The sequence below is a fragment of the Anticarsia gemmatalis genome, chromosome 25 (genome assembly GCF_050436995.1).
Source record: "Anticarsia gemmatalis isolate Benzon Research Colony breed Stoneville strain chromosome 25, ilAntGemm2 primary, whole genome shotgun sequence".
NCBI classification, from domain to species: domain Eukaryota; kingdom Metazoa; phylum Arthropoda; class Insecta; order Lepidoptera; family Erebidae; genus Anticarsia; species Anticarsia gemmatalis.
The window spans coordinates 6,147,553-6,170,000 of NC_134769.1; the positions used below are offsets into that span (position 1 = coordinate 6,147,553).

Sequence of the window (22,448 nt, forward strand, 5' to 3'; positions counted from 1 at the left end):
TAAAATGTTTAATTCTAACTTATTCTACCTGATTTTGATCAGTTATTTATTAAAATTACGTAACACAGAGGTTTTAAAAATATGAAGTTGTTAAGCGACTTTTGGAGCTGACTGTACAAGGAAGGAAAATATTTACAATTATATAACAACGATTCTAAAAATAAATATAATTTGTCTCAATCTTTAATTATTTATAAATTTTGTTCAAAAGAAGCCTCTACCCGTGACTTTGACCACTATGTATGCACATACGTGCGACGGTGTATGTGCATACACATTTTTTTCAAAAACACGCCTCTTTTTCACGTGGATAATTAACTGTTAATTCGTGTTGTTACAAAAGATTGTATAGATGTATAGACGTTTGTTACTATTTTAAACCAAACTACTGCAAGAACTTCGATGGAATTTGGCACACAGACAATTAACAACTTATATTCAACATACTATATTTTACTTAACGATAAAAATTGTTTTTACGTGAACAAAGTCACGGGCAGAAACTAGTATTAGATAATAACCAAGTCACGAGAGCGTTATGATTACAATAGTTACTCGTTATAATGCGTATTCACCTTTAAGTATACAAACAAATTATATAACACAAAAAAGACAATCAACTGGACTACGAATAGTAATTTGTATCGCTTTTTCTAGAATTCTATATATTTTACAATCATTACTGCGATGACGTAATAAGGCGTTTATTTTTGGTATTCAATAATAACATTTTATTGTACAAAAAACGCGGTTTAATTGAGAACCTCCTCTTTTTTTAAACGTCGGTTAAAAATAAATAATGTCGTTCTTATTTGTTTACAAAGGTTGAGTTTTATGTTAAAATTATTCCGTACGTTGACTCTAAATTCTTTGATATTTGTGACAATACTGACAATATAGTAAATAGTATTGTCAATTCACAATAAATTGAAGCGAACGACAGAAATAAAATTCATTTTGTTTACAAAAAAAAACAACGGACATTTTTCTATTCTGTACAGTTGCAAGCTAAAATATGAATAAACTGTCTCTTTTTGTCGCCAAAATAAAAAAATGACTGCAGTTTAATCACTTAAAAAAGTTGACAATTTCTTTTTTTAATTTTCTACATTCGATTCTCTTAACTAGTGAGCTTTTGACGTTTAAAAATACCAGAAGAATAGTTCCTGCACAATACGCTAGGGGCGCTGATAAGTTTTTCATTCAAAATTGACAATAATCGATAATTGGTGCTGGAAATCACCTCACAGATCTCATTATACGGTATTTTGCTTACACAATGGCAAGACGGTAGAGTCGCGATGATAAAACACTTATTAAAACAATGTGCAATCCTTGAACCATTATGCTATGAATTAATAATTATCACGTATAATTAATTGAAGCCAATAATTATAGCTTTACGTAGTTCGTATTAATTATACTGCAAAATACAGTGTTGAGCATATTTTTTATCGTATTTTTAAGTAAGTGTTGACGCAATAACAATAAAGTTTGTGTTGTAAAGAATTGACAGGCTAATAACGAATTGTTATTTACTATGAAACTCGAAATAAAGTTCGTGTATTATATTTTTTAACGATTGATATCCATTGTGCGTTGTTGATATAATAAAGAAACTATTTTGAACATAATTATCTAATCAGTTGTTTTGTTTAGCTTGTACTTGTTACTTATAAAATATTTTTTTGGAGATATTTTCCATCGGTATATGAATAAATGAAATAAAAACACGCTTTGACACATATTCAATTTAAGCAAATCATAAAAAAATACAAAAAAAAATTCTAAAAAAAAATAGAATATTTCGAGTAGTGAAATGTTTTGTATATTTATGCCCGTAACTGTACTAAAAGTACAATTTCTACTGCATACTAGGTGAAGTTCAGGGCCTTTTATTAGATATTTATTAAACAGCCTTGAATGTTTGGAAGGTCGTCCCGCAACGTACTATTGAAATATCAAAGTTAACTTTATAACACTAAATTATAAACCACCTTGGTTTGCATTAAATTGGTTATTTATTGGGTTCGTAGAAAACTTTTTATAGGCACTATGTTGTAGGTACTGAATAAATTAAATGTGCTATATTTTGTAATAATTCTAATGGACTTTCATTTAGTAAGAATGGAAACAAAAACTAGCCTTATTGTGATGTCAGCATTCTCATTATATATCTTAAAAAAAAAAACAAAAAATCACTGCAGAGACATTACTAATAATGGCTTTAATTACAAAACGTCCTACAGTTTTAAAACTATCACAGAACTCGTGGACTATAGCAATAATTTAATTACGCAGAATCATTGTAAATAAACAATTTTTAGACAAATCACACACAGTCTTATGATTTCAAAATAAACCATCTATGGTAACCATATAACTAATACACAATAATATAACTAATACATATAAACTTAACGACCGCATAACTTTTCCAACCTCTGTTAAATAGAACATACCTCCCCATTCCCTTATTCCTTCAATTATTGTTTTTTTTTTCCTATTTTACTTTTAAATTAAAGGTAAAAAGGCACACTCACCCTGACAGTACCAAGTACAAGGCCGGCACCGATAGTACCGCAGCCAGCAATGAAGAACGGCACAGCCACTTGCATTAAGGTGGTCCACCATCGTTCCTCCTTCTTCTGAAAACCAGATAACTAGTTAACCACATAACGTTATAACACACACTCCAAATTTTCTAAAAAACTGTTAAAATTTCGATAATTCAATAAAGTTATTTGATTGCATACACAACAGGAATTTAACTGACAGTAGTTGTCAAAGTTGATAGATAATTTACTGGTAGAGTAAAACCTTTTCATGTAGTGCTGAGTAACTAAAAAGGGCATAAGCACTTTGCGCTGGTGCTGTGTTCAAAATGTTGAACCTTTTGGGTAAATTTTGTTCGATACCTAGATTTAGGAGACGTAGCTATCTTCTTTATATAGTCTTCTTATACGCCAAACTCGTCTTTTGTTACGCCGAACTACGCTACACGACTAGGCGTCGCGTCGTCAACCTAATTACGTAATCAATTCCGCAGGCTGACTCGAACACTAGCTAAGGTTAACGCATGTCGATCGCTGGTTTACGCCTAGCCGTCAACCAGCTATCGGCGTAAGCCGATATTATTGAGACACTGATTGCACATCAATCAGTTGCAGCAGAAAGTCGCTTTTGCTTTAGAAATACAAATCCGAAGACATCATAAAGAATATTTCTAATCGTTTTATTGTTGAAAAAATCAGGTTAATGATCTCAAAATCTATACAGAGCTGACGATGTAACAAATAAAGTATAATACAAGTTGCATAACGCATGTGGAGGGGGTTTGTGGCTGCATGAAACCGTGAAAGCCGATTAAGATATTATATTAAGTGGATAGGCGGTGTTATCTACTTGTATACGTACCAATAGTAACATACAACAATGCTATTTAGTACTACTAACTTCTGACCGCGACTTCGTCCATGTACAAGGTTTTCTCATGGTAAAAAGTATCCTATGTGTTAATCCAGGTTGTAAACTGTGTTTGTAGCAAATTTTATCAAAATCCGTTTGGTAATTTTTGCGTGAAAGAGTAACAGACTTATATATTAGTAGAATATTGAGACGGTGACCGGTCGTTACACGATCAATGAGTTAAGTCACCTTTGTCGTAGATTAGTGGAGTTGAGATTTAAAATACTTTAGTCGTGCTAGAGCAATGAACTGCGATGTCGTTTTTAACACCACTTTAGTAGTATTACATATTTAAAAAAAAAAATTTTTTTTGTTTTTTATTTGGCTTCATCGTAAAGATGTTTTATAAATAATTTATCACCCATTTCCGTCTTAATGCTGGGCTCCAGTATTCTTCTAGAATAAGGGAGGGTTTTTGATTGATTTTGATTTAATTTGACATGATATTTTCTGACTTTAGTTATAGTTTTACAACCTTAAAACTTTGAATGTTTCGCAATTAACGATGCTAGTCTCATAACAAAAGCGCGAACATATTGTAATATACCGGGCACGTTACCAAACTCAGGGGAACTATTGAGAAGTATTCAAGTTTAAAATAGAATAACAAATAATTGCCCAACCTAGGCCGACCGTCCCAATAAAATCGCAACGAAGATCTCGTGAATTTACAGTTGTATATACATATATATATAGGTACTACAAGCCAGACCACAGAGGTAGAGGGCCCACGATACGAGTCATTAAAGTATTGCGTGCTGTCTTTTCATATTATCTTCACTTTCCCGTATCAAACAATGGCTTTTATTTACTTACACAACTTATCGTGGAATATAAGTGTAAAAGCACTTTAAAATCAAGATAATTGTCGATTATAATGTCAATATTATTTTCTTTTATGGTGCAAGGACTTTTTTATTGAGGTTTGAAGAAATGTTAGTGTTTGATAAGAGTGTTTATAAATAAATTGTGACCTAATTAGTCTGTTTTCTTTTGTCGGTATTTAAGTGTTTGATAAATAAGGATGTTTAAGTCTTGTGTCTCTGTTTGTAAATGCGGGAATTATTTAAAAAGAAACATCAATAGCAACGTGAAATTATGAAAATGTTAAGTGCTCACTCATATCTTTATTGATATTTAGAAACTTAATACCTATGTAGAGTAGCAGAGTAAGAGAAATGTTATGCTTTGTAGAAACCAACATAAATATATACATATATGAAGTATAACTTAAAAAATTGCCGTGATTGAGTAACAAACATCTGTCCAAACATCTGAAAATGAGACTTCGTCTGCAAGAAAAGAAATCTTATTTGTTAATTCAACCTACAAACTATAATTGATGTATAAAAATATATTCATAAAAAAAGAACTTAGTTGTTTTGGAAGTTAGTTATGAATTATCCAAACTCTCTTATTTATAATTAGTATTTTTGCCTACTAATTAATCTTTATCTCCTCTCTACAACCGGCTTACAGGCTTTAGCATTTCAAAGCCGTGAAATCGGCTTTATCTATAACTTTGTCCTTCATAAAATCTGCATACAAGGTTTATAGTCTGCGCTGAAAACTCACTGTAATATATTACTAGCGTTGTATAGCCTCGGCACGCCAACGCGAGGCCTTGGGTTCCAATCCCAGGTCAGGTCATGTGTAATTAGTTTTCCCTTTCATATTCTGAACCTTGTTATTAAATGAGTATTTCTATTTGTTATTGGTTGGTTTGTTATTAAGTTAATGTATTGAAGATTGGATTGAAATTAAAAAGTGAATTAAAATTACTTTGTTTATATTGATGAGCAAATTGACCAATTATTTTGAGTTGCTGAAATTGTGTCTTATTCACGGATCCTTTCTTGACTTTTTGAAAATGAAAACTTTCTTGTATTTTGTACAACCTAGGATAAATTGTGATCAAACCTCGAGTTCTAACAAAGGGTAAATTCTAAAAGGGCACACAAACTGTAAGGTCTGGACAACAACACTCCACTGCAATAACGCGCCGCTAATATGTACGACGCTTGTCTATGAATCTTGTATTACTGTGTAAAGTCGTTTTGCAATTCATCGGCTTGCCCTAATCTGCACTGACACTCTTGCCGGTGAGAATAAAAATAATACAAATCTTTTGCTTCGTTTTCGTGTAATCTCATATGTTATTGGTGCAAATGACTATATTATCATAGGACAAGACCTTGCAAACATACAAAATCACGGCCGATATGATATCGTTGATTGTCAAATACCTAAGCGATCAAATCACGCGACCATAGAATTATCTTTGTACCTACATAAATATCAGTAGTCTAAGTTTTGACGGTAAACTGCTGATCCGCTTTCGATCGAAATTATCGTAGAGATAGCTGAATAACCGGAAAAATTTGCCTCTAAGCAAAATAATTAGGAGGTAAAAAATGTCAGGTTTTTGTAAATGTGAATTAATGTTGTCATATCATGTTAACTATTAGAAATACGAAGTTTGTAAGCACTTTACATGATAATATGTGTGTATGTTTGTTACTCGTTCACGCTAAAACTACTAAACTAATTTTCATGAAATTTGGTACACAGATACCTAGTTGATAACCTAGAATTACATAGGATACTTTTACCCCGAGAAATTTGTTATAGTAGACAAAGTCACAGGCTGATTTAGTCTTAAATATGTGTTCAATCATAATGATACATTAATTTTACAATCGGTCATTTTGTTTACTTTAATCAAGCGTTAAAGGATACAGGTGTGAATCGGTTATTAATTAGTTTTTAATTATCTATCAGAAACCAATTATTTATCACTTCGAAGTAATAAGATTTCGGGTTTATTCCTGTATTAACAGATATGTGTTAATTATTTTTTAAACTGTATTATTATTAACTGGTAAAGATTCGTTCGTTTGTTGGGGGTTATCTAGAGAACTACTGCAACGATTCCTTATGCTTACTTACTTTTCATGACACTTGGTAGTAATGAATTGTATTCATTTTTCATGAGGTCGAATAAAAGTTGTTGTTATTTTTATTTATTTTTTTGCTAATAAATGACTAATTGACAATGTTGCACCTAGAGACACGGTAAATATAATGGACTTTAGTATTATAATAAGTTAAAAATATAAATACAATTGAAAAGTCCACTTTGATACTGGATATCCCAAAAATAACGTGTTATCATTATCACTAATGATATTTAGTTAAATATAAAATATTGACTAACAAAAGCGTGGCACTTTGTATCTGTTTATTTGCGTTAGATATTTATTACTTGCTGTTTAATTACGTTTACGTATTCGTCAATAAATATTGTTTTCTTTGCACAACTTTAGTTGATACAATAAAAGTTGTGCAACCAAAGAAATTATATGTTTTTATAAATTGATGTCTTATCGTCAACCAATAGGCGACAAGCCGTAAGCGCTGCATTTCCTAGTTTAACAAATCTATTCTACGTTAGAGCAGTGATAGCCGAGTGGTTTAAGTTGGCACCTCCCACGCTAGTGGTCGCAGGTTCGAATCCGAGGCAACACACCAATGACTTTTCGAAGTTATGTGTGTATTAGAAATAATTGTCACATGCTCCAACGGTGAAGGAAAACATCGTGAGGAAACCTTGCATGCCTAAAAATTTGTTTAATACATTTATTGAGGGCATGCAAAGTCCCCAACCCGCACTTGGCCAGCGTGGTGGACTCAAGGCCTAACCCCTCCCTCATTACGGGAGGAGACCCTTGCCCAGCAGTGGGACAGCAATGGGTTAAATTTATGTATTTATTTTGATTCAACGTACGAACTAAAGCGGATTTTAAGATTTTCGGCGAGAAATATATATAGTTAGATCTATTTTCAAGTAAACATATATGTGTGTTATGACCAGCGTTGCTAAATATATTCGCAGATTATCAAAGAGAGATTTGATAAACTCTGCGAACTATGGAGTAGAGGGCAAGCGTATAACCATACACTAGGCACGTAACCAAGTAGAATAAATAACATTTTGCCCCATCCGGGAGTCGAACCCAAGACCCCGTGTTAAGCAGGCGTATTTCATTTCCACCGAGCCCACAGGAGCAGTTAAACCAATCCTTAAGGACATAACTTTAAAGGAATATAAATAACGAGACTTACCCCAGACAATGGTTGTTTTTCAGCGTCTGCTTCAGCTAGTTTCTTGTCCGGGGGGTCCCCCGGACTCTTCTCGTTGGAATTTATCGACGCCATACTGTATGAGTTGTCGTGTGCTCCAATTTCATCTGTAACAAACAAATATTAAGTATTTAGTATTTGAAGAAACCATACTAAATAGGAAAACAATATTAAATTCTGTATTAATAAACTTGTAACTTAGAACTCAAATGTTATATTAAAATATTTATTGTAGTACCTACTACAATACCAGTAATTGAAAAGAATTGATGAATGTAGTACTTAGTAGAAGTAATGATGGATTGAAGAACCTAAGTTTTGGGAAGAAATAAGACTGATGATAGTAACTATAAAGTTGCTCGACCACAGAAGCTAAAGTAAAAAGGTGATAAAATTTAATTAAATTTTGTAAGTGTTTAGCTTTTTCGAAATTTATTAAAAGGGAAAAACACTTCACCTAATCAGAACTTAAACGACGTCTATTAGTAAGACAAATAACATTTTAAGTATTATCATATTTTACGAAAACAACGTGAGAGACACACAATGACGGAGAAAATAAAAATATAAATAAATCAGCATGTACAGACACGTGTTTGACAGCACATAATAGGTATTTTACCTAAAATATTTAATCACAATCATGATAATAGTATGATGCATAGATTTGCATTGTTCATTTACCTATTAGATTTTTGATAAGACAAATGTCTGAGCAACACTTTTGCTATTTGTCATTATGGGAAATCCCGACATTTTGGATGGAAAGTTATTTGGATAAAAATCTAAAGATCTTTTGATGAAGATAATGATCAAGAATAGTATACGACTCACTTGACAATATCTAAGATTATTTTGCCGATGCGGATTTTTCTGTTACTTAGTTATTCTTATCAAATTATCGTCTACCTATATATTTTTCAATTTGCGTTTTGTATTAAATACTTATCAGTAATTAAACAATGCTTGGAAACACTCTATAAATACTACAAGGACCGACTATTCGGCATTAAAATTTTGTTTTTACAATTACACCAAAACCTAAGATATTTTTTTCCTTTATAAAGACTATCTTTAGCCAGTCTCTGATAAAATACGAGTACACATTTAAATAACAACAAAAAGGATTTAGACATTAACAAAATCTATAGCAACTCGATACTCAAAAAACATTATTCTTCTGATCAAAGCTAGTACATCACCAAAAAGATTTATTTCACATCTCAAAACCAAATAATAATCAGTAACAGTGTCATTATCACCGCGTTGGTTAAGATAAAACTGTATCTGTTTAAAAATAATATAATCTATACTAATATTATAAAGCTGAAGAGTTTGTTTGTTTGATTGATCGTTTGTTTGTTTCTTTGAACGCGCTAATCTCAGGAACTACTGGTCCAATTTGAAAAGTCTCTTCAGTGTTAGATAGTCCATTTATCGAGGAAGGCTATAGGCTATATATATATCACCACGCTACGACCAATAGGAGCAGAGGACCAGTGAAAAATGTTACAAAAACGGGGAAAATTTTGACCCATTCTCTTAGGTGACGCAAGCGAAGTTGCGCGGGTTAGCTAGTATCACATATATTACGTGATTACGGATTACTGTCATCGATCATGTAAAGATTGTAACCAAATCATCTCCCGGATAAGTTATCTGAATGCTTGTTTTGATTCATTTTACCTAGAAATTCATAGATATCGTTTTCGTGACATAACTATTATTTTTGAATATGTAAGCGTGAGTATTGATATCGTTATTATAACGTATTTTCGTATTTGTTTGTGAGATGTAATCTCATAAACTACTAAACCGATTTCAAAAACAGCTTCTATAGAATAGGTGTGACGTTGCAGTTTCTTTTTTTGAAGCAAACATGGAAGTATTATTACGCAATATAGATACCTAGGAGTCTTAAAAATCTTCAAAATACACAGTTAAAAATCACAATTTTGTTTTTATTTGCTTAAACATCAATAAGCAAAGATGCCAAAAAATGCAATGAAGTGCAAGAACAAATTAAACAAGACAGGAAAAAATAAGGACAACGGTTCCTATTGTAAATAATCTTACATAGATTAGAAAATACCAATAGCACTTTACAGGACCGGGAATTAAACCCCATGCCTCGTAAACAGTAGTGGTATTCGCTAACGCCCGACCTAAAACGTAAAAAGTATAAAAATAAATAGCTTGGAAGCATCTAGAAGGACTGAATACATTTAAATATGAACATAATGTCTATTCCGTTTCATTCGCTTTGTTATTGCATACCGTCGCGTTTGAGAAAGCTGGGTCTCCAAGGTCGGTACCGACATGATCTGGGTTCCGCAGTTATGTTTAAAAAGCTTATACTTTGATCTTCATGATATAAGGAACTAATAGTAGGTATACTAGATTGTTTCTTTGTAAGCTTCATAAAAAAGCAAGTCTATTATCATATAACGTGTAGGTTATCAAACTCGGTTTGCTATGAGAAGATTAAAACAAAAATCGGACCATAGCAGTAATTATCGAATATTATGAAATGCTAAAATACGCCTGAAACTAAATCCACAGAAAAATAATGTTTAAGTCCTTCCCCATAAACTTACCACTATGCAAAATTTTATCTAAATTTGTTTGGCCTTTTGAATACTTACATAGCCTTGTGTACGAAGAATCTAACATTATAATGCAACGGGTCTAAGGCGCGATAAAAAATTAGGTTACGATACCTTATTCGCTACCCGACGTTTTGACCGACATCGGTCTTGTTCGCAAGCGGACTGATGTTACCGTCTTGAACCCAAGTTGTCAATACCTTTTCCTACTCATACGGAAATTACCTTAAGGAAAAAAGTACTGTCTAGGTACAGTTTTTCTCGTTTTCCCTATAAATATTAATTATCTGGTAGCTCGAAAATTTGCATGACAATTGTGCACAATGCTAGGTAAGTTTCAAACTATAAAAAGTCATGATAATCAATTAGATTTCATGAATAATTGTATATTTTCCGTTGATTTATGGCATAATTGCAGGACAATGAAAGAATAATAAATTCAACTTGTTTCAGAGGACAATTATAGTTTTTTTACCATTTATTTACATGTTTCATTGTTACTGACTTTTAAGAGAATGACGAATTTTGCAAATATATGGTATAAGGGGAAATCTTTGGAACCGAAAAATATTTTTAGAAATGCCTTTACGAAATTCAGTTCAATGCAGTTTAAATAAATAACTACCGCTAAGTGCACCCCAGAAACTAGGCATTATTTTGTTAAATTATGACTAGGAAGGAAGATAAATAAACAAACAATAATTTATATGTATTATGAACATCCTGTGTATCGATAACAAATGATGACGTCACACTTCAGTAATATCAATGCAGTTAAAAATAACTTTGCGTGTATTCCGACCGTTGTGTTCATATTACGGTGGTTTGTTTTATATATGTAATCTATGTGGTTTTTCATGTGTAATAATATTTACTTATTTATGTTTATGGCATTGACATTGGGAAGGTCAAGTGCTATGTGGAAGCAAATGGGCTTTCCGGATTTTAGGTTTCATATTCTTTCATGTTTGTTCGCCAGTACATATAATTAGATACTACCAACCGTAGTTTTATTTTGGTTTACATATTATGGCAAGATGCATTTTTTTTCAGGTCAAAAATGCAGTATTGCGCGCGAGACAGTATCTGCCATCTACCTAGCCTTTTGGAAATTGGAAGCCTTCTTCTGATATCTAATTTGGTCACTCAATCAATATTTTTCAGCCATCATCAACAATCAAGCCCTTGTTATTCAGAAAGTCGAATAAATTGAGGAAACCAAACTGAGCACGATGTAAAAATCCCTTCCCTTCACCCATTTCTTCGCATTTGCCTTTTATTTCTTATTATAGCATTTTATGCAGCGGCTTTTAACTATAGACATACAAACCTTCATAGCACGTACCATACGCATGCCAATTCTTAATCACAATAGACAGACTGCGCTCAAGAACTATTTGAAGAACCTATTAAGAAAATTAAATCCTGGTATTAAGCCTCTGATAACAAGAGTCTTGAGAGCTAGGCCTACAGATAACTTGATTGATAACAATACTCAATAAGATTTCGAAATGAAAATATAAAAATTTGATAACATGTTATTGTATGAAGATAAGGCTTAAGACTGTATTGAGATTTTTTATAAGTGCGTAAGTACTTGAGTGTAAATTGCGTGTGGCTTTATGTATGTAAGTGGATCGTAGTGCGTGTGTATTGATATGAAGCGTAGTAAATAGTAATTGTGAGTAACTATTCTTAAATACAAATGTGATATTTTTTCTTTGGTTGCTTACTCTTACGGGAAACAGCGTTTTGTCGAAAACAGGATAATTTTGATTCATATTTTAAACGAATCCTAAACGTTATGATAACCATTGAAGACTATTATAATAATTTGTTAACCTGCTACAAATATAAATGTGAAAATCTCTCTATTTCGTTACTGAAAACATGTAGTGTCTGCGCTTTTACAGCTAAGTCCCAGAACCGATTTTCATGTAATTTTTTATGGAGATAAACTCAGTTTTTTTTTCAAACTGCACTAAATCAGTATCAGCTAGTAAATACCTACGGAACCATATTTCAAACTAAAATTGTACAACTCAAATAAGTTTATAGTTACAGTAAGTGAAACTGTCACGCGTTGAATTCGGTTCAATGTCACGAACAAAGCCAATGCACTGGTACATGACTCACTGATAAACGATCTTTGACTTTTTGATATACACCCCTCTCGCTCTAAACTATGTGAAGTGAAAGAGAGAGGGATGTGGTGACGTCATAGTTGCGATGTAAATATTACCTCATGTTTGATTGCATATGTATTATGAAGCGTAAGAATTTAATTGCAAAATTTTGGCAGTGGATCCGTGATTAATTTTCCGGACAGACATCAAGTAATTGGTGATTCGAATCCTTCCCGTTACGAAGTGGTCCCATTATCATAGAAATCTAATCTAATTATCTATTGAGACTAACTTCTGGTTAGCGTTACAAGATTCTCAAATAGAAAAAGTATAATGCATTTAGATCAATTACTAATGTTACAAATAAGTATATGTGTGCCAAATTCATCAAAGACCGTTTTTGAGCCCAAAAACATAACATATTATAAAACAAAATAGGTAGAGACATATTCGTTTCCAATTTACGAAGATAACTAGCGGTCACTTGCTGTAATCAGTAGATAAGCTAATTACTAAAGATTAAACCTCATTTACTGAAGATTGAAAGATAACAGTATTTATAGTAGCCATTGGTGGCAACCAATCAGTATATAGGAAGGCGATAAAATTATTATATAAATACTTAATATTTATAAAGATAATTGACTGTGTGTCAGCAGCTATTTTTATCAGGAATAAACACTTATGAATATATTTTTTTGTATTTATTAAAATGTTTGACAGTTGTTACCAGTAGTCAGAAGCTTGAAAGTCTGACAACCGGTCTCACCGAGGAGTATCCTGTTATAGCTTAGGTAACTCAGTTGTGGAGATCCTTTTAATCGCTCCATGTAAAATACTGGTAATCAGCTGCGTCCGAAGACTGGCAGCCGACTCCAACGTAACTACTAACTTTCAACTGAAAGGAAGGTTAGGCTGATGATGATGACTTATTTATTAGCTCTTGATCGCGATCAGCGTGGACTATGGCTCTAGGGATTATTTTACGCCACAGACAAAATCACGAGCAAAAGTTATTATTTCTATAGAGTATGTGTTATTCTGGTACATAAGCTACAATACGGCCCAGTTTTCTCAAAATCCGGCGAGTAGTGGTGAGATTGAATGACCCAGTCACATGAAATCAATTGATTCCCAAGTAAAAAAACTGGTGGTTTGTTTTGTAATTAAGTACCTATTTCAAGATTGTTTTTCTTATAATGTTTATTTGGATGTAAATAAAGCAAATTAAGTTTGTCGGGATCGAAGTATGTGGCGTCCTTTGGTTAATGCCTATCCCTGTGGGAAATGCGGGAGTTTTTATTTTTTTGCGTATAGTAGCAACGAATAATACACTTATATTTGTTCACTTTAAATCGATCTTGAACTATAATCCTGTCTAAAACGTAGTACTTTGTTACTACACAATTGTGACGTAACAACAAGGAAATGATTAAAACAATGAAAAACCTTACCAATGACGGTGTATCCATCCTTTCTCCGCAAAAACTTGCTGAATGCAAGCTCAATCCTTGCACCCAAACTTAGACCCGACATTTTTGCAAAATAAACTTATATTACATTTAAATTAACAACTTGAAACTCGAACACTCAGTACAATAGTCGTACAAAGACTAAATATCAAGAGCACAGTCACGGAAGAAACGCTTCCTAGTCGAAAAAACTAGCGAAAGAAATTCACTAAGAAACTTTATTTACTGTTACTGTTTACACAACTATCAAAAGATTACCACAGATTATTATCACTTCATATGACACTTGAAAACAAGTCTTTATACAGTTTCTTATACCTGTAAAATCGACGGTTTAATTATCAAAATACGCAACTTTGAGTGCATTTTGCAGGGGCAAGAAAATCCTGATTCTTTCTGATTTTCACAACGGTGGAGACGGGTGGTACAAAATGGTGGAGTTAGTATAGTCCAACAACTTTGTTCAGAGCCTTGTATGCAAAGTTCGCGGCTGGATGTATACAAAATTCAGAATTTAGAACACCATTGACCCATATTGATTCAGCTGACGGTGGTATTTTCGGTAGAGCTAGATTTTGGAAATACACAGAACTATTAATGTTAATCTAGATAAATCACTCTTTACTAAGTTGTCGGATTCACTAATCAATATCTTTACTCTAATTTATGAAATAATATACAAAATACTGCACCAAATCTTTAGTTACGCACTTTAATTTAGACCGAAGATACGCTACATTTTCGTTCACTGCACAGACGTTCGATGGTCACATAGTTAATAATATAAATGATTTTAATGAGGGTAAAGCACTCGCGCACTAATTACTTGTATCATAATATGTAGTGTATTTTACCCGACGAGTGAAGCAAAGCGCACTAACACATGTAATGCAACCTCCTTTTAATTGAAACAGAATATGAAGGTTATATGAATGTATTTGTTACGTTTTTGAGGATTTTATTGTGCAGTTTAATGCTTTTTTAAATGTTAGGAATATTTTTCTCTTGTTAATTTTGTTTACTATTAAAAATAGATTATTTTGTAATATGTAGATTGTGTTGTTTGTACTGGATTATGTATGTGGCTTTGGTTGCATTGATTTTTTTGTTATCAACATCCGTACTACACACTATGTATTCACCACACTAGAAACGCGAAAGTCTGTTTTAGCGGTTAAATTACTAAACCGATTTTTATGAAATTTAGTATGGAGATGGAGATACAGTTCTAAGACCCGGTTTCAAAGATATCCATTTAATGAAAATCCAAATCTGCTAAGTAGTTTAGTAAATATATTATTATGTGTAACAGACGGACTTACGTTCGTATTCATAACATTTGTTAGTAAATTTTAAGTTGCTTTTTAACATCGTAAGATATCGTGTCGTTTACGTCACGTTTCCTACAGCAAAATAAATAAAAGTCTTCGCCTTAACATAAGACAATCAAACAATAAAATGCGGTGAGAATATTATAAATATAATGTAATATTAAAATAAACTTTCCAGTGTTGTTTGTTTGTCTATAAAGGTTATCTCGTAAACTGCTCGACCGTTTATATTGCGAATTGATAGTTCCATTGACTTTGCGATTTATGTTTATTATATAATTACTTCAGAATAAAAAGACACTTAGATGCAAGGTTTGTTATTCGGATTTTGTCGTTTATTTACATATAAATCGATTACCTAGTGTTGGCAACTGAAAATTTGAGTAGCTTCCTTGATCATTTAGTATTACAATAAGACCTGATGAAGATTGCTGCAGTTATAATACAGAAAAAACTGCCTGAGCAGGGAGGGCTAACTAGTCCTTCATAAGAATGTCACATTGTTTTATTGTTAAAAGTTATTTTCAGCCTGTGTGTGGTTATAAAAACCTTCGTAACACAAAATAAATTATGTACAAGAATTGTCTATATATTAATACGTGACGCAAAAACCTTTGGACCCCTCTTTACTATTGTTTTATGTTCACTGAGATCTTACTGAATGTCATACAATTTGATATTAAATCTATACTAATCTATACTTATATTATAAAGCTGAAGAGTTTGTTTGTTTGTTTGTTTGTTTGTTTGTTTGTTTGTTTGTTTGTTTGTTTGTTTGAACGCGCTAATCTCGGGAACTACTGGTCCGATTTGAAAAATTCTTTCAGCGTTAGATAGCTCATTTACCGAGGAAGGCTATAGGCTATATATCATCACGCTACGACCAATAGGAGCGGCGACCAAGAGTAGCAACGAGAAATGTTACAAAAACGGGGAAAATTGTGACGCATTCTCTCTTATGTGAAGCAAGCGAAGTTGCGCAGGTCAGCTAGTAACTTATATTTTAAAATCATTATAGTCGAATTTCGACTGCTGGGCGACCACTAGTAAACATTAATACGTGCATATATGATCATAGTACAAGGGAAAACATAAGAGAGGCTTTTAAAAACATGTTAGTGCTCAAGCCGGCGACGTTTAAGTCATTCGCAAAGAGGTTCATTAGTGTAAGACTTAAAGCCGAGAATACGTAAGCCGAGCCGCCCTGCTAACCTAGTTTCATTGACCTTAGCTTGAATACTCCGAATGTGTGAAACATATACTTTAAATATTTTTTAAAAAACTTGTATTACATAATGTATGTGTTAATTACTCTTTTTAATTGCAAACGGCTTTACCGATTTTCTTGATGTTTGACTGAATTTGTTTTTGCATAGAATAGCTATAAAATAAAGTAGGGAAAACGAAAAACAAAGAGATTAAATTTTAATTTTTATTTTTGTTTGGTTTTGTAATGGCAGTTGTCATCAGTCAGGATGAATTATGACCATTTGCCGGGACGCTAGTTATTATATTCAACTTTACGGTTGTTAAGTCTGAAGATTTTTATAAAAAATCGAGCTGTCTAATATCAAAGGAACTTATTATATTCATGGTAAACTTAACTATGCCAGACTGTCTAGGATGGCTTAAACTAAATTTAAATATAAGCCGGATGAAGTTTTAGTTATGCTAAAAGGTAGATATTCGGTAACCAGGGCATTAAGGATGAAGTCGCACTCATAAACTACATTTTGAAAATGTACTTTTATCAATATACATAGAAGGCATGTGAAGGCAGTTTACTATATATTTTAATTTAATTTATTTACTTTCATGTGCCATATACAGTGATTAACCTTCGGGATAGTTAACTGTAAAATGTACGTTTTATAATGTTGGATGATTATTTTATTAAAGACAATAAAATAATATATAAATTGTTGATACCAAGGTACCTACATACTAAGTTGTTGGTCTATAGCAAATATCAGTTTTTGGTAACAGCCGTTCTCCGGCAAACTATAATTACCATAGAGATTGAAATATGTTTAAATTCATAAGAAAATAAATAAATAAATTCACTTTTTTATGAATATTACAGACTTATGTTTTTGCTCAATATATAAATAAAAATCTGTCAAATATTATCTGAATAGTTGCAGCAGTTTTGACGAACAAGAAGGATAACACACACTTTCACTTTAATATTATTAAAAGTTCACTCTGGTTTGTAGCCGTCAAATCACTTACATAACACATCTAATATTATAATAATTATCAATTCAATTATTTAAACACGTGTACTATATTATGATTTAATATTAAAATATACGTATTATTCTTACAATCAATACTTATAATATATTATTTCAACACCTGTGATTCGCATTCCAGTCTTTATTATATTTTTAGACAATTATACATCGGCTATTGTATGTATTCAATAGCCTATTTTCCAGTATTTATGTCACGAATAGCTTATTCAAAGTATTATAAATAGTTATTATCTGAATTTGAATTGGTCTCAATAGATTTCTAGCGCTCTTTTATTAGTCATAAACTTGTAATTGATTATTCTATTTAAATTTCCATTAAATAGTTATTAATATCACTATCAATGATCCATACTAATCCTATTTCAATAAATAATTATCTGTAGAGAATAAAATACAACTGGTTTAATTTATACATTAAAAACTCAATCACTTATTACGACTATAAAGGGACTCTTGACAATCTCAAGTCGAAATTCATGCTTCATACATTTTACTAGGTAAATTCATTTCGTGAGGTTTTTACCTTCGAAAAATCTGCAAATCTGAAGCGTTAGTTAAGCCAACGTTAGTTAAATATGTGTAACTTTGTCTACATTGATAATATATTATTGTTTCTGATACTTTTACACAACCAATTTAGTTTGTATTATAAGTAATGTTGTTTGTCGTATGGTAAGTGGTCAACCTAGTGTCAAAGTTGTTCAAGCCGCCCGAAAGGCCTATGACGTGGCTTAACGACTGTTATCTTAGTAGACAACAACCGGGACCGACTCTTAACGTGCCCTCCGAAGCACGGAGACGCCCAGTTCAAATACCACTATGCGGTCACCCATCTATGGAATGACCGCGCCAATAGTTGCTTAACCCACAGATCGTTTACCGACCGGTGAGCGCAACTGGCTATGGGCGCCTCATTATAAGTAATAAGTCTTTCATTATATTCTTAGAAAAGATCAAAGCAGTCAATGGCTCAAATTATGAAGACAAAAGAATCATATTAGAGCATAATTGAACATTCAGCTAGTCTTCAGGACTTCCCCTCAGGGGATTCACAGACATCTCATTGTTTGCAAAAATATATTAAAGTATACATATTCGTAAGCATCAATAAATACAAGTGTTTTTTACATTTCTTATATTGTATAGCTGACCCGCGCAACTTCGCTTGCGTCACATAAGAGAATCACAATTTTCCCCGTTTTTGTGACATTTTTCACTGGTACTCTGCTCCTATTGGTCGTAGCGTGATGATATATAGCCTATATCCTTCCTCGATAAATGGGCTATCTAACACTGAAAGAATTTTTCAAATCGTACCAGTAGTTCCCGAGATAAGCGCGTTCAAACAAACAATCAAACAAACAAACTCTTCAGCTTTATAATATTAGTACAGATTATAATATTAGTATTGTATTCTATACATTTAACCCGATAATTGAAATTAATATGACACATGTGTTGGTACAGGTGTTTGTGAGTAAGAGTGGTAAAACAGATTATATTCCTGGAAGTAATTTAAAGTAGGTTAATTAAAGATTTTTTTAACTGCACGTTTGGCGCAGTGGTTTAAACGGTCACCTCGCCGCAACTACCGTAGCTCCGCGTGTGGTGGGTTCGAATCCTACCCGGGGCAAATCTTTGTGTGATGTGCACGAGTATTTGTTCTCCTGGATGTTAATTTATCTATATGAGTGTGTATTTAGAAGTATATTACCATAATACATAAAAAAAAGAGAAAAGAATTACCTCAGAAGTGATTTTTAACACTATCGACTATGGACGACTGAGTAAGTATCGAGGAATGTTGTATGAAAAACTTATCAGCGCCTCTAGCGTTTTCTGCTGGAACTATTTTTTTTACGATATTTTAAATGTCAAATGCTCTCTAGTCGTTAGTGCCGACAGTAGAAATCACGTAACTTAATTGAGAAATCCAATAAGCTCCCTTTGGAATCTAAAAATCTTGTTCTATATTTGCTGAAAGTTTGATTCGAACTATTGACATTAATTAATTCAGACCTATTCCATTCAAACCTTTAGTTATACTGTCTGTTTTACTGCCCAGCTGCATATATACATAGATGACCGATAAAATAAAGTGACATAAACTGTCAGTTTCTTCATACATGATATCTAAAATAACCGCTAAAGCCAATAGGGCTTTTATTTGTCATTTGTGTAGTAAATGCACATCTCTTTTTTCATAAAACTATCAGTAAATTCGTGAAGAAAGAAACCTAAATGTCATTTTCACTTTTGATGAAGGGATCAGACGTTAATGAATGAAATAAATAATAATCTGAATACCGGGGGACCTTCAGTTTTAATTACTCTTGCCGTAGTGAACGCAGGGCTCTGCTACGGTTGATCGTTTGTCCCTAGCTTTTCGTGGGAATAATATGGAAAAAAATATAACTAGAAAGTATAATCTCAGACCGCTGCCCGGGGGTCGCCGGGGCTCATCAAGAGATGAGACCAACCGTGTAAATAATAGGAATCAGACTGAGAATAGGTCAACAGTATCTGATCAAGTATCCGTTTCAGAATCTTGCTCTTCATTGTTTCCTTCACTGCCTTCAACACCTCCTTCTTTCTGTAAATCTCCAACGCCGTGTAGTATAGAAACTTCGTCTTCCATTCATTCTGCTCAGCTGGTGAATGTTGCACAGGAGACAGATAATGTCGATGAACCTGTGCCCACCACCAGCTCTTTAGGAATCCGTAGGAAATGGACATCTGAAATGAATGAATTTATCCTACGGACCTACCTGTACCTAACAAATATTGACACTGACAAAAACACATACCTCGCACCACTACACACAAAATTCCTAGAAAAGTTCCCTTCGATGCAGGTTAGTCGCCAGCGAATAGGAGACCAACGTAGAGCGATAGTCCGAAGCAAATTATTACCACAAACAACAATAGACAAAATTTATAATGAAGTCAGAGCCGATCTCTTACGTATAGAAAATGAAATAGTACATAACAATACAAAACACACCACTTCTACCAACACTCAACCAGAACAAAGACTTAGATGGACGAAGGAACAAAATGAGGCAATAATGAGGATATATTTCAAAATAACACAATTAGAAACAAATAAAACTGCGTACAGAAAACACTTACACCAAGAGTTCATAGCTTTATTTCCTGACCTATCCCATGTTTCCGAACAAAGAGTCTCAGACCAAAGACGTCTTATAATAAATAGCAAGTATATTAGTGAGACTAGATTACTCGAAATTAAAAATGAAGTCGCTGCAGAATTACAACCATTACATTTAATAGTAGATGCACACAATACAGCTGTCGAACAAACACAAACTCAATTAGTAGAAGAACAAATACCCACATTTTTGAACAGTATAGATATTGAAAATATTATAGATACTAACACACATTGTAGAGGAAACACACAACAAGAAGTACCTGAAAGAAATAAGGATATAGATGAAACATTCACACAAACATTACAACACTTCAGAAATACTCACCCCACACAAAGACAATATATACCTAAACAGAGACCGTCTAAGAAATTTGCAATAATTGTTTTCTATATAAATAATGTTATATTACCTGAACAAATTAATATGGACACAGACTTCAATACATTGCAAACTGTCATATACAGTGCTGCATGGACAGCCGCTAAATTAAATGGAGCTAAACTGTCAATAACGTCACCTACTTTTAATACAGTACCGAGAACTAATACACCTAGGTGGCAGAGAAGGTTAGAGAAAAAACGTGATGATCTACGAGGAAAAATCGGTAGGCTCACTCAATTCATAGCAGGAAACAGAAATAGACAATTAATTAAAGAAATAAATAAAATTATAAAAAACTACAAAATACATACAACACATGAAAACCCTAACACAGAACTTTCACACTTCATGGACACGCTGAAACAAAAGCTGACAGTAGTAACAAGCAGGTTAAACAGGTATAAAAAATGTTCTTTTCGAAAGACTCAAAACAATACATTTAACTACAACGAAAAACAATTTTACAGAACATTAAAGACAGCTACAACAAACCAAAACACACCGATCAATAGGAATAGTAGCGGGAGTGTCCCACCAGTTGATGAACTACATCAGTTCTGGGCTGGAATCTGGGAAAATCGTGTAGAGCACAACAAGGAAGCTGAATGGCTTAAATTAGAGAAGGAAAATAATAGTAATATTGAACAGATGCAGTTTGAGAATTTACAAGTAGAAGTTTTTCAAGAAGTTATAAATAAATTACATAATTGGAAAGCCACAGGAACAGATTTTATACACAACTACTGGTATAAAAAACTTACTTATGTACACCCCTTTCTCTATAATCACATCAATCTCTTTCTTAATCATCCCGAAACAATACCTCCATATATAATGGAAGGTATTACATACATGCTTCCTAAAGACTCCAACGATACCACCAATCCAGCTAAGTACAGACCAATTACCTGCCTACAGACTATATATAAAATAATAACCTCTTGTATCTCACACATGATCTACAAACACTTAGAAAATAATCAAATACTCACCGAAGAACAAAAAGGATGCAGAAAGTTTAGCCAAGGTTGCAAAGAGCAGTTAGTTATAGATTCAGTCATACATAAAAAAGTCCTGAGAACCAAGAAGGAGTTACATACTATGTATATAGATTATAAAAAAGCTTACGATTCCGTGCCTCATACATGGCTCCAAGAAATTTTAGAAGTTTACAAAATTCACCCGAATCTTATTAATTTTCTTAATAGCATTATGACAAACTGGACGACACGACTACGACTTACGACATCTTCAGGGACTGTTGACACCGAACCCATCAAAATCCAGCGTGGCATATTCCAAGGAGATTCTCTCAGCCCTTTGTGGTTCTGCTTGGCTCTTAATCCACTCTCAAAACTGTTAAATTTGGCGGAACCTGGATACCCACTAGAGTGTGACAATCATAATACGACAGACGGACTGACTCAACAAACTCCTTTTAAAATTAACCATCTTCTTTACATGGACGATATTAAACTTTATGCGAC

General features: G+C 33.0%; 1 protein-coding gene across 5 annotated transcripts in view; it reads right to left on the bottom strand.

Moving 5' to 3' along the window:
• LOC142983825 (solute carrier family 41 member 1-like) overlaps nucleotides 1–22,448 on the bottom strand; it is a 120,889-nt gene that overhangs the window by 19,750 nt on the left and 78,691 nt on the right. For 4 of the 5 annotated variants that reach the window (XM_076130923.1, XM_076130928.1, XM_076130926.1 and 1 more), the window contains 2 exons: nucleotides 7,594–7,718; nucleotides 2,544–2,648 (listed from right to left, as the gene is read on the bottom strand). In XM_076130923.1, the coding sequence (XP_075987038.1) occupies nucleotides 2,544–2,648; nucleotides 7,594–7,718 (230 nt within the window). The remainder of the gene's footprint in view (nucleotides 1–2,543; nucleotides 2,649–7,593; nucleotides 7,719–22,448) is intronic. The other variant, XM_076130924.1, reaches the window with a different exon arrangement.